At 37.4% G+C, this 16046-nt stretch overlaps 1 protein-coding gene across 1 annotated transcript in view; it reads right to left on the reverse strand.

Moving 5' to 3' along the window:
• Positions 1 to 16046, reverse strand: part of MYCBP2 (MYC binding protein 2) — a 273159-nt gene that overhangs the window by 25690 nt on the left and 231423 nt on the right. Inside the window, exons 59-68 of the mRNA XM_060129458.1 lie at positions 15863 to 16030; positions 13651 to 13808; positions 12278 to 12477; positions 11280 to 11429; positions 9835 to 9995; positions 8625 to 8781; positions 8231 to 8455; positions 6093 to 6158; positions 4752 to 4991; positions 4335 to 4433 (exon numbers count right to left, since the gene is read on the reverse strand). Coding sequence (XP_059985441.1) covers positions 4335 to 4433; positions 4752 to 4991; positions 6093 to 6158; positions 8231 to 8455; positions 8625 to 8781; positions 9835 to 9995; positions 11280 to 11429; positions 12278 to 12477; positions 13651 to 13808; positions 15863 to 16030 — 1624 coding nt within the window. The remainder of the gene's footprint in view (positions 1 to 4334; positions 4434 to 4751; positions 4992 to 6092; positions 6159 to 8230; positions 8456 to 8624; positions 8782 to 9834; positions 9996 to 11279; positions 11430 to 12277; positions 12478 to 13650; positions 13809 to 15862; positions 16031 to 16046) is intronic.

The raw sequence follows: 16046 nt of genomic DNA on the forward strand, positions 1-16046 counted from the left end.
CCTGGTGGCGCAGTGGTTGGGAGTCCGCCTGCCGATGCAGGGGACGCGGGTTCGTGCCCCGGTCCGGGAAGATCCCACATGCCGCGGAGCGGCTGGGCCTGTGAGCCATGGCCGCTGGGCCTGGGCGTCCGGAGCCTGTGCTCTGTGGCGGGAGAGCCCACAGCAGTGAGAGGCCCGCGTACCGCAAAAAAAAAAAAAAAAAAAAAAAAAAAAAAGTCTTCCAACAAACAAAAGCCCAGGACCAGATGGCTTCTTCACAGGCGAATTCTATCAAACATGTAGAGAAGAGCTAACATCTACCCTTCTCAAACTCTTCCAAAATATAGCAGAGGGAGGAACACTCCCAAACTCATTCTACGCGGCCACCATCACCCTGATACCAAAACCGGACAAAGATGTCACAAAAAAAGAAAACTACAGGCCAATATCTCTGATGAACATAGATGCAAAAATCCTCAACAAAATACTAGCAAACAGAATCCAAAAGCATCTTAAGAGGATCACACATCATGACCAAGTGGGGTTCAGCCCAGGGATGCAAAGATTCTGCAATATATGCAAATCAATCAATGTGATACACCATATCAACCAGCTGAAGGATAAAACCATATGATTATCTCAATAGATGCAGAGAAAGCTTTTGACAAAATTCAACACCCATTTATGATAAAAAACTCTCCAGAAAGTAGGCATAGAGGGAGTTTACCTCAACATAATAAAGGCCATATATGACAAACCCACAGCCAACATCGTTCTCAATGATGAAAAACTAAAACCATTTCCACTAAGATCAGGAACAAGACAAGGTCACCCACTCTCACCACTATTATTCAACAGAGTTTTGGAAGTTTTAGCTACAGCAATCAGAGAAAAAAAAGAAATAAAAGGAATCGAAATCAGAAAAGAAGTAAAACTGTCACTACTTGCAGATGATGTGATACTATACATAGAGAATCCTAAAGATGCCACCAGAAAACTACTAGAGCTAATCAATGCATTTGGTAAAGTAACAGGATACCAAATTAATGCACAGAATTCTCTCGCATTCCTATACACTAACGATGAAAAATCTGAAAGAGAAATTAAGGAAACACTCCCATTTACCACTGCAACAAAAAGAATGAAAATACCTAGGAATAAACCATCTAAGGAGACAAAAGACTTGTATGCAGAAAACTATAAGACACTGATGAAAGAAATTAAAGAGGACACCAACAGATGGAGAGATATACCATGTTCTTGGACTGGAAGAATCAACATTGTGAAAATGAATAAACTACCCAAAGCAATCCACAGATTCAATGCAATCCCTATCAAACTACCAACGGAATTTTTCACAGAACTAGAACAAAAAATTTCACAATTTGTATGGAAACACAAAAGACCCCGAATAGCCAAAGCAATCTTGAGAAAGAAAAACGGAGCTGGAGGAATCAGGCTCCCGGACTTCAGACTATACTACAAAGCTACTACAGTAATCAAGGCAGTACGGTACTGGCACAAAAAACCAGAAATCTAGATCAATGGAAGAGGACAGAAAGCCCAGAGGTAAACTCATGCACATATGGTCACCTTATCTTTGATAAAGGAGGCAAGAATATAAAATAGAGAAAAGACAGCCTGTTCAATAAGTGGTGCTGGGAAAACTGGACAGCTACAGATAAAAGAATGAAATTAGAACACTCCCTAACACCACACACAAAAATACACTCAAAATGGATTAAAGATGTAAATGTAAGGCCAGACACTATAAAAGTCTTTGAAGAAAACATAGGCAGAACAGTCTTAGGACATAACTCACAGCAAGATCCTTGTTGACCCACCTCCTAGAGAAATGGAAATAGAAACAAAAATAAACAAATGGGACCTAATGAAACTTAAAAGCTTTTGCACAGCAAAGGAAACCATAAACAAGATGAAAAGACGGCCCTCAGAATGGGAGAGAATATTTGCAAACAAAGCAACTGACAAAGGATTAATCTCCAAAATTTAAAAGCAGCTCATGCAGGTCAATATCAAAAACAAAACAAAACAAAAAACAAACATCCCAGTCCAGAAGACCTAAATAGACATTTCTCCGAAGAAGATATAGATTGCCAGCAAACACATGAAATTGAGTTATTTGTAGTGAGGTGGATGGACCCAGAGACTGTCATACAGAGGGAAGTCAGTCATAAAGAGAAAAACAAATACTGTACGCTAACACATATATATATGGAATCTAAAAAAAAAAAAAAAAAATAGTTCTGAAGAACCTAGCGGCAGGACAGGAATAAAGACATAGACGTAGAGAATGGACTTGAGGACACAGGGTGGGGGAAGGGTAAGCTGGGACAAAGTGAGAGAGTGGCATGGACATATATACACTACCAAATGTAAAACAGATAGCTAGTGGGAAGCAGCTGCATAGCATAGGGAGATCAGCTCGGTGCTTTGTGACCACCTAGAGGGGGGGGATAGGGAGGGTGGGAGGGAGACGCAAGAGGGAGGAGATATGGGGATATATGTATACGTATAGCTGATTCACTTTGTTATAAAGCAGAAACTAACACACCATTGTAAAGCAATTATACTCCAATAAAGATGTTAAAAAAAAGACCATATTTAAAAAATAATAAAAAAATAAAAAGGCTACTTTCTACAGGGTTCCATTAAATAACACCTGGGAAAAGGCAACATTATAGGGGCAGAAAATATCTCAGTGGTTGTCAGGGGCTAGGAATGAGATGAGGGGATTGAATGCAAAGGAACAACGAGGAAATTCTGGGAGAGATGTGTTTTAAAACTTGCTTGTAATGATTTCACCACTGTATACATTGGTCAAAATTTGAAACGATGCAGTTTAAAAAGATGAATTTTTTGTATGTAAATTTTACTTCAAAAACCTGACTTATAAAATGATTCCCTTAAAAGTTATGTTATCTCACCACCATCGAACCACTAGCATAACCTTTCCTATTCAATCTTAATGCCTCAGCATACACTCTCCTAGAGTTAGGCCAGCCTCTTCAAGGCGCCCTTGCTCCCATCCTATTAATCTGACTTTCATCCATTCTCTTTCAGGTCTAACACAAAGTCTAATATCCCCCAAGAAGCCTTCTTTGACCACTCCAGGGCACAAACAATAACCTCAATGTACTCTGAAATCCTGATATGCAACTGATGTGCAATTTTTCACACATTTAGTAAGTAGATTATATACTGTAGAGTATTCCTGTTGATCTGTTTTTGGGAGGGAGGGGATGGACTGTTCACATCTAAGAACAGAAGGTAAGCTTTTTGAGGGCTTGTAAGGTTATTTAGCAAAGAACTGACATTTGTTAAGATTCAGCTGATTTAATGAGTAGTTACTCAGTCTTGCAGTCGTGCAAATATCTCCTAAAGATGCTGAAAAAAATCACCAGAGTTTACGAAATCCCATTTTTTTTTTTTTTTTTTACAGAACCCAAACAGAAAAATGTGGATGATTTAGATGCTACTGTATCAGAAGGCACAGGGTTAGCCTAGGTAAGTCCTTGAAATTATCTTTCAAAGGGCTGTCAAGTTGATTATTTACAGTATCTAAAGACACAAGAATATGAAGACTAGTCAGGGTTGACCTCTCTTTTTGAAAATGGATGAGGTTCTCCTCTTAGATATAGTGCTTTAGTTTAGACCAAATAAGTTAGGCAAATGAATTTTAGAAGAAATTTCAAGAACAGTATAAAGAACAGGTTATTCCAATAAAAATTTACTGAACACATGTGTGTTTATGCCATGGTGGATATAAAGACAAACCAGACATGTACTTGGTCTTTAAGAAGGTATAATTAAGTAGAAGATATAAAACATGTATACAAATAAACCTAACAAGAGAGAAACCAAGAAGAGACACAGAAATTACTATGAAGCTTAGCAGAGGACATACTACTTTGTGTCTTCTCCGCGACCTTCTTTATGATTTCCCCTGAACAATCATAAAGGAGGCTCATGGAGAAGACAGTATTTTTGAGCTGAACCGTGAAGGACAGAGAAGATGGCGGAAGGCGCACAGCACAGTCAATGACGAAGCTGATTTTACAAGTGCCAACATTAAAACACAACAGCCCAAGGTTTAGAGCAAATTTTGTTGTTACTTAAAATACCAGCTAGATCATACATGAACAAAAAGTGAATATCTTCTGGTAGTTCCTTCATCTTCTTTCTAATTAAAGTAAAAACTATTAACTTTAGTTTTAGTTAAAGACACAGAAACTAGTATCCCATATACATTAAAATACACAGCAGTACATGGATTATTTCAGTGAACAAAAGTAACAAAGTGAAATAAATATTTTTAGAATATAAATAAATACATTGTATACTTTTTCTTCTCCTTCAGGTGATGACAATAGTGCTTTTTCCTCTTGTTCTGGTGTGGGTTCAGCATCTCCAGAGATGAGCTTTCCAAATACCTGGTGGAGAAGAGAAGGAGGTGAGAACAACTCAATGGCAGAATCTCCTCTGAGAAGGCTAGAGAGGAGTCAGTAGCTGGCTCTGTGGGCTTTATGCTACTAGGCTATTGCTACTGCACACCTCTTCTCTTCAGGAGATGAATGCAAAGAGAAATACAAGAATTCAGGGCTATGAGAAGAAAAAAACGGGCCACGTTTGTAGCCAGCAATCTCTAACAAGCTTTCCAAAATATTTTTTTAACCTCTTGATATTACTGTTGAAGTAGTATATTATTTCAATTTATCCTGTGCTAGAAAATGTGTAGTAAGGACACTCACCTGTGATGTAATAAGTCTGAACACTCGTAGAGTCTCAGCTTCACAGTTCCTTTGCTGGGCCACACTGGCTGAAATCTGGCCAGCAATTTTTGTGCTTTCGCCATCCTTCCAGCCCAGAACCTTAACTTGTCGAACTCTCAGTGTATTTTCTGGGCCCTTTAATTCAATTTTGATGATGTGATTATCCCCTCCTGGAAGTTCACTTGTTACCCAACCAATGTGCCTGGAATCCAGATCGACCTAGGAGAGCAGAAAAGGGACAGAAACCTGATACAGGTGTACTACTATTTTATCACTGTCCCAGACTTTGCAGTAATAACGGCAAGCTCAAATAACAAATAATTGTAGCCACAGAAAAGCTAATTAGATTATTTCACACTGATTATCTTATTTAAACCTTGTGAGGATAATACAATACTATAGTAGCTACAGATGAAGACAGTGAGGTTAATTGACACAGATGGCAGATGTCTAGTAAGTGATGGAGTTGAGAATTAAAATGCAGGTCTGCTTACTATATGGCTTCCGAGCACAAGTTACGTAAGTGAAACCACTGCAAACAATTTACATGACTGTACCTACACTGACTGTAAGCAGAAATACTCACATGATCAAGCAATGAAGTCCTGTTTTGTGCATCTTCACATGAAAGCACATTTAAAGCAAGGATTTTTGCTGTGCAGTTACTTAATATATTTTACTTTTGAAGAAAAATTATATAATATGTAAATTCACATTGGTCATTACTTATTTCAGTATATTTCATTGAGAATACAACTTTTTTTCAGGATTAAATTTCAGTGTACTGTAAAATGGTTTTTGACACTATTCACTCACAAGTAAGTGAGTTTATACAGAATCTCGGTCACATGCCCAAATAGAACTTAACTTGTTTCTAGAGTTGGTTTGTAAATTGATTTTCAACCTGGATATAGTCACAGTGTTGTAACTGAAAGATTTTCAAGCTACAAGACAACAACCTAAATTTCAACCTGAAGTGTGGGTGAATCAAGGTGACAGTTGTGAAGCGGATCTATGATGAATTTTAAGGCACCCTGAGTCTCCGCAGGGGAGCAGGAGTCAGGGTGGAGGGCTATAGCACGGTGTACCTGCTCGTCACTAGAGAGATTTAGGGAGATAATGGCTAAGATGTTTAGAACAGAGATGGTTGTAACTATTCCTATACATGGACCATTTGCCAATTGAGTGTTTTGTAAATAGACGATTTCCTATAATACTTGTACTTGGGTGGCATGCCAAAATTAGAACTCAACAGTGGATACTGAGAAGAAGAAATTTCTCCCTGGGCAGTAAAACATTTAATGACAAAGTTTTAATTACCTGCTTTATTCTGCACAAATCTTCTACTGCTTTGCCAGTTAAGAAGGTCATCGAGGTAACTTTATTCTAAAATAAACGATTCAAAATAGTTACTATGCCATGTTCCTGGCTCCAGAACTGACAGTGATTTCTTACAGCCTATCAATATAACGTCAACTCTTCTGCCTGTCTTTTACGGTCCTTCCGAACTGACTTCATTCCATCTGTCCAACCAACGACAGTTCCTACAACTCCACTCTTTTCTTATTCTCACAAACTCCATCTTGAATCTCACATTTCAGCCCTTCTCTATGGGCTCTGAGAGAGGAGGTTGGCATTCCCTCTTTTCATCCAAAGTCTAATCATTTAAATTCTATCTTTATCATGAAGCCTTTCAGCAACTTGCCTTGCTACTCATGTGCCATTTTTATCACATTATTCTCATTGTTTCCAGCTGTAAGAAGGAGGAAGACAGGTAGCTTAGGCAACAAATACTTGTGAGTATCACGATGGACCCAGACGGCCTTAGGGACTTGGAGAAGGATATATGAGAGGGATGGGTTCTATCCCCTCGAGATTCTTGTCAAACTAGGGAAGGAACATTAACACACAAAGTAAAATATCAAAAGAAATTCAATACCTTTAAGTACTGAAAAGAGTCACACTGGTACTAGAGCCAGAGACCTTAAGTTTGAGTAAGGTTTATGCCAAGCACATCAAGAAAGAGACAGACATACTAATTCCTTGGAGAGCTGCATACTTTAAGTGCTATAGGCTGATGCAATTCAAATCAACAAGTGCTGTGTTTATGGCAGTGTGGTGGGCAGGCTGCGGGGACACAGAGGTATGTAAGTCTTAATGATGCATATAAATTAGAGGAGGTTTCCTAAAAGAAAAGCTGATGTCAGCATACATACTGGGGCTTTAAAAATGAATATTATCATGATTATCTCTCATAAAAGACAAAAATGTCAAATTGAGTGCAACCATTGTTTTGAGGGAAAGTGTGTCCTAGCTTACAACATGCATCAAAGATAACACACTGCATTGAGCAGTGAGTTCCTGACAGAAAAATGTTTTGATTTGTTATATCTGACTTTCAAGTAAGATAAAGCAGTTGTACCAACTGGACTGTTGTGTCTCAAGAGGAGGTAAGCTAGTGATGTATTAGCTAAGCCTTTATTCCTTATTGAATCTGAGCTGATGGACAGAAGTTGGGGTGACCGTGGATGGCAAGGAGTGCTCTGACTGCACACTGAACTTCTGTGGTTGGCGTTCTCCATACAGGAGACCCAAACCCATCACTTTGGCTGTCCCTGGGAAAGGAAATACACAGATGGGATCAGAGCAGCTTAGCAATGGCCCAAGGGGACTTATTAATACTATATCTGCTAGCAAGCCACTTCCATTCAGAGGGAAAAAAATCCCAAGAAGTATTCTTCCCCAGGAACGGGGTAAAAGCGTGGGAGTTTGGTAGTTGGTGCTACTTTTTTCTCGGCTCTGAACACTCAAGTAAATAGGATGCTTTTTCCTCTTCAGTGCTTTCTGTAGAAGAGTGCTCAATTCAGTGGAAACATGTAGACAAGCTAGAGCTAGGGAGAACATAAAGTATGATTACTTAGGTTAGTCCAGGAACTTCCCCCAATTCCCTCATGATGGCCGGGGGTGAGGATTAAAAACTGAAAGCTAATTACACTATCGGTCAAAGTGAATTAAGTGCCATCAGAGTAATATAAAAAAGAACCCAGAGGAGAGAAAGAGTAATTTTTATAGATGAGGTACTGGGAGAGGATGTGTCTATCGGGTCTTAGATTTGGGAAGGTTATGAAAAGCAGAGTTTAAGGAGAGGACTTCCAGGCCAAGGAAATAGCCTGAACAGGGGGCATGGAGGTAAAAAATCATGGAACGGATATTTATATTGCTTAGCTATAGCCATGGTATATTTGTAATCAGACCTTTTCTTAGAAGTGGTATTCCACAGTGCTCCCAGTCATATTCATCTGTTTTTAGACTTAAGATTTATTTTAGAACTATAAAAATATAGTTTGGTTGGTGAATTCCAGATGAAAATCTCTTTACTAAAACTCAGAAATGAGACTGCATGATAAATAAAGGTCTGAAAAGAACTAACGAACCACAAATTAAGTTTCCTTTCTTACCCCAAGATCTCGGGAATTGTCCACATGAACAGATACATAGCGGGCATTGATTCCTTTCACACAGTTGATGGTGACGTTCTTGGTTTTGTTTTTATCCTCATCTCCTGATTCCCAGAAGGTTTCTGTGGAACCATCTGTCAAACTGCCAATCATGGCAGGTCGGCTAGAAGTTTTTATGTCAACAATGCTGGTTAAGTCCTTTAAGCACATTACAATGCATAATTCCTACCAGAAACAAATATACATAATTATAACACTCAAATGGACATCTCCCATGATAATAAAACGAACTGACATGAGATAAGAAATAGCAGCAAGAATCAAATTATTTAGAAGTAATTTTCAGTTTCTCCTTCAATACATCGTTGAGTATTAACAATGCTGAATTACTGACCTGACTCATAGCCTCAAAGCCAGACTGTATGCTGATGCTGAAACTCTCTTCACTGTCTCCATCATCTGATTTTGACAAAATATTGTTAATGTGATGAAAGACATTGCTCTGATGGAGGAACTGGTGATCAGATTGCTTGAATTTCAGACTCCAGCATCTAAAAAGGCATAAGTAATACATTAAAAAATTCTTTTTCGGGAACCTCTAAGGAATTCCTGGAAAAAAGCACTCTGTAGCTAACATTTCAAGAAATCTTAATGCTCTAGGTACAAAAAATACAAATTTTAAAAATTCAAGAAATAAAATTATTTCTACTGGCTTTTATTCATTCCTTTTTTTTTTTTTTTTGAGAAATAAAGGTCATTTCTTTCGAACAATATAAATTCTAAGGGAAGTTCACCCATTTTCAAACTGGATACAAGAAGGTCAAGGCTACAGAAGCAAAAAAGGTAACAAATCAGTTTTGTAGACAAGTGTTACCCCAACTATAAGAGCCTCTTAAATGTATTAGTCTTACAATTCCATACTAATCCCACATAGTATAACACACTTTGTACTTCAAAAATCTTGTGAGGAGGAAACAAAATCTCCTCTCTGCTGGTCTTATCGTTAGGCATGTAGCCAAAATCACTCCTTCACCCTATTTCTTATAAATATCAGTGGAGGATTTATTTATATGTGTAGTCTAGTACCTGGCTCTACTGACAAGGTCCACAATGTAAAAGTAATGTTGAATCTCAGCAGGTCTGGACTTAAAAGGAGGCGATGCTCTTCAATGTAGTTTTAAGGATTGGCTGCATATGACTAGGCTCTATTTCTCTTGATATTCTTTTCAATTCAAAATCCTATTTTGATTTCTGTTTTTGAGATTTCATTCCCTCTCCCTTTTTGTGACATTTAAGACTGTACTGTTGAGTAGCACTGAGACACGTGACTTCGGGTAGAAGAGGGGAAAGTGAGGAAGACTGTTACAGACTATGATAATTTAGAGGACTAAGTAGTATATTATCCACATTTTACAGAGGGGCCAACAGGCACGAACTAAGAAGGACAATTCTAAATTATGACAGTCATGAGGGGGGCACCATTCACATAATGCAGGTATTCTTTCTATCTTACTATTTAAAGAGGTCTTTCAAGCATTTTGTGCTTTGACTACTCCACAAAATCCCTTTTCCAGGGTACCAACAATACTTAGATATAAGATTACCTCAGGGCCATTTGCTGTAACGAACTGCCGCTGGGAAGAGACATCATAAGATCAGAGATCGTTTGAAGTAAGCGGTGAAATGTATGTGGTAAAGGATGAGCAGCTTCCCCTGCAATCACTATATCTGAGAGTGGATGTTCACATACTCTTGTATCTTTCTCCTAAGACAGAAATTGAAAGCAAGTTGATCCATTTGTCTGCTGGAAGGAATTTTCCCCCCATACAAAAAATGTATACTTTAAGGATATTCATGTAACAGAAATGTAAACAAAATCAAACCATACCCAAGGCATCCGTTAAGATTAACTAATTATGTTTGTATTATTTTAAAGGAAAAAATGATAGGGTCACCTATAAATAAAATCACCAAACAAATAAATGCCACATATGAGTATCAAGTCCAGTGTACTCACTAGTCTACTAGCAGAAATGAGCCGTTCCCTTCAGTTGAGCCTCACCCAAATTGCTGACCCACAGAGCTGTAAGCCAACAAGCAAGCGTTTTCATCCACTGGGTTTTGGGGCGGTTTGTTACACAGGAGTAGACAGCTCTCGTGAATGCGTGATAATCTCACATTGTAATTGTGGTTTTTTTCTGTTTTTACTTGCAGCTCTGTTGATTTTTACTTCTTTAAAGGCTATATTATTAACTACAAACCTACATTAACTACACAGAGCTACTCTTATCATTTTGTAGAAAGCCTCTTTATCCCTACTAATAATTATGTCTTGAAGTCTGTATTTTTCTGATGTTCAACTAGCTAATTTTGGTTGATATTTACCCAGTATATCTTTTTCTACTTTTAATCTTCCTCTATCCTTATGTTTTAGATGTGATGCTTATAAACAGTATCTAGCTTTTGTTTTTTTCTGCCTATTCTGACAGTCTTTTAAATGGAGGATTTAGTCCTCTACTTTTTTATTCTAGAAATAGAAATGAGGCCCACAAGTCACAGCTACAGAGGTGGAAATGGGGCTGGAATCCAGGCTTCCAGGGTCCAAGTTCAATGCTTTTCCATGATACAGCCTGCCTCCTATAAAATACAAGTCCCTTCTAGCCAAAGGTTTTTGAATTTCATGTCCCTACACAGTATCATTTTCACTCTCTGTACTGTACAGTAATGTTGTAAAGTAGACTGATCTTCTCTGTAATAATGTTGCCCTGTTTATCTGTCTTATACTGCACTGTGACAGTGTTTATCTTGCAGTTGACTGCTTCGAGACAGTGATGGCTAGGGAGAAATCAGAATTGACTGACAGCGCTTTTGGAGACAGAAGACTTTCACTCAGCATAGTTAATATGTTGCTCATAGCACTGAAATTTTATTCCTGCCTTTAGGTTATATAATCTGTGAATGACCTCATGAAAATTACTGCACTATCTGAAAGTACTTCTACTCTTCTATAAAAATATGGACAATTAAAAAAACCAAGAACCTCACTTACTTGTTCTGCATTTTCTTTGTTTGTTTTATTTTCCTCATCCTCTTCTTCTTCTGGTTCCACTGGAGCAGGAGTCAGTGATGCCACAAAATGCCACAGAATATCATGGAGAGAAGTTGTTTGGATGACATTACACAGAAGCCAGTTGAAAGCCTGAATAAATGATGGTTAAATAAGTCCAAGATAAAAAGAAAATATACGAGTGAACATAGCAGAACTTTTCTTGTTCGGAAACAAAGAACCTTCCTGGACTAAGTCTTTTAAGGAAAGATACTAGGAAGTCTGATCTTCATTTCACTGAAAGTACACTGAACTTACACAGTCAATAATTTTGGGCCTAATTAAAAAATTAATAATAATAGGGAAAATAATACCTATGAAATGCAATACCAAAATACTTTCCCAAAATACTTTTTATTTCAAAAATTTGTCTTCATATTAATTTACCCATGCACATTTTTTTTCCAACTTGCATTCAGGATCAACATAGAATGTTTCTTAAGTTCTACACAAGCTACCATTTACTTAAATATACTCATATTGCTCCCACTGATGAAATGGCAGGTTACCTCCTACCCATGATAAAGAAAAAAATTTATTATATATAAGTCTATGATATATAGTAGTCCATTTCCAGAGACTCAAATAAGTTATTACTGTTAAATTTACAACTCAAAAGCGCACTTTTCATCCCCTTTGCAGGATTATTCTAACTGAAAAGACTCTGTGATTACAAAAAGCTTTTTTAAAAAGATATTATCAGGATTCAAATAATGAAGCAATGCAGAAATAAAGTTTTTTAGAGCACTTAACTATGAAACTCTAAATTCATTTCTATTCATAAACTTGAGTTTAATTTTATTGTGAACATGGTATTTTCTATTCACTGAAGTCTCTTAACTTGTCACAATTTCTGTTTGGTAGAAAAGTACATCATTAAATAGAATCATCACATGAACTGTATGATGAATGAATCAATAATCCTATTAATGTATTCTTACCTCCATAGCAAAAACTCGACAAGCAGATTTCCTTAAGGCCTGTTTCATTGCTATTTCAAGACCTTCCAGATCATGATGCTGTATAACAAAGGCTAAAACTGGCCACTGGAAATTTCGTTCTCCTTTGGAAAGAGAGCTGTGGGCTGAGATTAGCCGGGAAAGCTCAGGAGATGGATGTCGCAAGAGGGAAGAACCAACTTCTATTTAAAGGAAAAAAAAAAGAAAATTATTAACTTTTATAGGTAATACATATGATAAACGTATTTAAGGTGATATTAATGAATAGTATCTAGCTTATTCACTTTAGAGTCTTTGCAGTTTTTTTGTTTTTATTTTTGCAGGTCTGAATCTAAAGTCCACACGAAGTGATTTATTTTCTCCCTAAATGGAATCTACATCTTATCCCCATCATTTTCTACAGGACTGCTTTATAACAAATGTTACTTCAATAAGAGCTCAAAAATACTTGTTGAATGAACCTATAAATCATTAATATTTGATTTATCCTCAATAATATTTTCCTTGAAGATCTTCAATAAGATACATAATTATTTACCTATAAATATTAGGTCAGATCTTCATTTAGTAAGTGGTCGGCCTGATAAATGATTAACACATTATCCTTTTTTTCCTCTTTATTCTTGAGACAGAGTCAATCAGCCCTAGTTTGAGGCTGTTGATACCAATTGGTCCAGATTATCTAACATTTTTACTGATTAAGAGCTAGCCATATCCCCAGTTTTTATTATCTATTGGAGTGGTAGTAGCTACAGGAGTTAAAAGCTTCTATTGCGAGTGGGAAGATCACTGTGAAAGTGTTAAGTCATTGAAACTGCTGGTTCACTGAAGCTTAGTGGAAGGGAGAATGGTAGCAATATTTGGCTTAGATATCTAACAAGTAATGTACTTTAAAGGTCAATTTATTCTTAAATAACACTGGATGATCTCTGGGTGTCTCTTCCAACTGAGATGTGAAATTTAGAGAGGCACATTTATGGCTAAGTCACATAAAAGGAATGTCTACCACAATTTAAAATTAATCCATTCCTCTGCCTTCAAAAATTAGATTTTAGGGCTTCCCTGGTGGCGCAGTGGTTGAGAGTCTGCCTGCTGATGCAGGAGACGCGGGTTCGTGCCCCGGTCCGGGAAGATCCCACATGCTGCAGAGCGGCTAGGCCTGTAAACCATGGCCGCTGAGTCTGCGCGTCCGGAGCCTGTGCTCCGCAACAGGAGAGGCCACAACAGTGAGAGGCCCGCGTACCGCAAAAATAAATAAATAAATAAATAAAATAAATTAAAAAAAAAAGATTTTAAAAAATATCTACAAATAAAACCATTTGGATCACTCAATCTTTTTTTTATTTTATGCTTACCAGTGTCTCCACTGTTAACTCTTCTTCTAGGAATGGCTTTAACTCGTGCAGGTAAAATGGAGTGTTGTTTATCATATTCAGAAGCAACAACTGAGTATGATCTTTGGAAGACAGTTCTCTTGGCAAGATCAGTATCAGTTATGGGACTGGTTTCCAAACTGCAGATAGAACAGATGACAGATAAAAACTCAAGAGAAAAAGTGAATGACGTGACAACTATATTTATTTAGTTTTTAACAGTGTAGTCAAATGGGAACCCGTATTTCATGTGGAAGAATACAAATTCAAAGCCAACTTGATAATCCCTCTCTAAATCATAATTTGATCTTTCCAAATGTAGCCACATTTTGACTGATTTCAGAACTGCATCTTAAAACTTTTAGTTTTCTTAAATCTACTTTGCATTTCAAATGAAAAAGAAGAAAAGGCTTCAAATGTTCTAAGCTCCTTTCAGAATCAAAAGCACCGTGGTGGAAGACGTGTGTCATGATATTCAGGAAAATCAGGCAGATATATTCATAACAGCACTGAATAGAAAGAAAATGGATATGTACATACAGAGACCTAATAAAATGGAAAGTGAAAGGACGCAATTTTCCTTTGGCGCTGAGTGTTCTATGAGGTTTCTCGTTCTTTGGGGGTGCTGCCCAAAGCCCTATCCAGAGCATGGCTGCACCAAAGTGTACTGAGAGGTGACAAACTGAATTCCAGTGTCAGTTATATTATACTTACATCCATATGAGAACTCAATGGTTTTCATGTGGGCTTTAGGAAACCAACAATTTTCTATTTACTATAGCAGCATTAAAAAACACTTGAAAAAGTATTAAGATGGTTATATAATTTCCTTTATTGAGACATTTTATAAAAAAGAGAAATACCTTTCTTTACTTTCTAAGGACAATTTATAAACTATTCTTTTCATGTATTCTTTTCTCTGTCACCTCATTCCATATTGGGCTATTTTCGCTCTCACCCTGAGTTCTAGAATTGTTTCTTTTCCATCATTCAAGCCAGGTTTAAAATCCTATGTCCCTCAGTAAAGCTTATATACTTTCTAGTAAGTGGCTAACGCCCTGGCCATTTTCTTTCCTCACTGCTGAAGTGTGTGCACATTCTTGTTTGAACAGATGATAAATGTTGCACATAACTAACTGGGGTAAAGGTGCCTGGATGTCAGTTTCCGCTGTTTGGCTCCAGAATGACCAGAATATAGGGATATGTTAATTTAATTCACTTTCTATATGGTGTTACTATAAAGCACAAGACATCTTTTCTGCTTTTAGAGGAAGTTTTATCTATCAACGTAAAAAATTGTTGTACAACCTAAAAAATAATGACTTGTTCTTATAAAAGTGATCAAGCTTGTGAAGAAACTGAAGCAACACAAGAAAACCCAAAGGTTTCCTTTCTACTGACATCATGTTCACAGTTACTCATGCCTGAACTCTTGATGCTATCCTAAACTGATCCTTTTCATTATCCAGTCACTCAACAAGTCACACTGATTTTTCCTCCAAAATATTTCCTTTACCCATCTGTCTTTAACAACCATTGCCAACACAATCTGGTTCCACACACACAGCTGAAATCTTTGATTGAAATGTTCAGCTTCTCAGTTGACAACTGTGAGACTATTTCTGCATTTGTACCATGTCTTTCCTCCTCTAAAAACTCTCAGTGGTACCCTGCTTCCTTCTGCATTATATATATATATATATATATATATATATATATATATATATATATATATGTTTCTCTTCAGTTTTCAAGAAGCCCTTTACTCTGATACTATAAGGGGGTAGGGTGGGGCCGGTGGGGGGAGCAGTGCAAGTAATAATCCAAGAAGCTCAAGATCTACTTTCAGTGCTACTTCTCCCATGAAACCTTCTCTAAGTACTGCCTCAAAGTGACCTTTCTCTAGTCTGATTTACTACAGCATTAAATGATATAATACACAATGGAAATGGAATCCTTTATTACTTCACTAGTTGATCTTTTCTCTCCAACTGGATCTGCCTCTGCTGTCAAGGACCTTACCTGATTCATGAATGCATGCTTTTTCTTACTGCTCTAACAGTTAGCAGAGTTGACACAACTTCCTTCCCGAGATGGAGGTATGTATGAAAGAACTTCTAGAGCATTCTCTTCTAGCTTACAGTCTTTCTTCCACCAAACACTGGACTCAACAGAAAGACAATAACTCAAATACCTGGGTGGCATGGACTTCATGTTGCTCTCTGGCTCTTCAAATACATTAGGACTCGCATCAGGAGTTACTGATATGTACGGGGCAGGTACAGATGTTGAACGCAGGTATCTCATCTCATCCTGGAATAGGCTGTCATCTTGATAACCCACAAAATTTTCATGATGATGCCTGCATTAAATTAAAC

Source organism: Lagenorhynchus albirostris, chromosome 18 (assembly GCF_949774975.1).
Source record: "Lagenorhynchus albirostris chromosome 18, mLagAlb1.1, whole genome shotgun sequence".
In the NCBI taxonomy this organism is placed as follows: Eukaryota; Metazoa; Chordata; class Mammalia; order Artiodactyla; family Delphinidae; genus Lagenorhynchus; species Lagenorhynchus albirostris.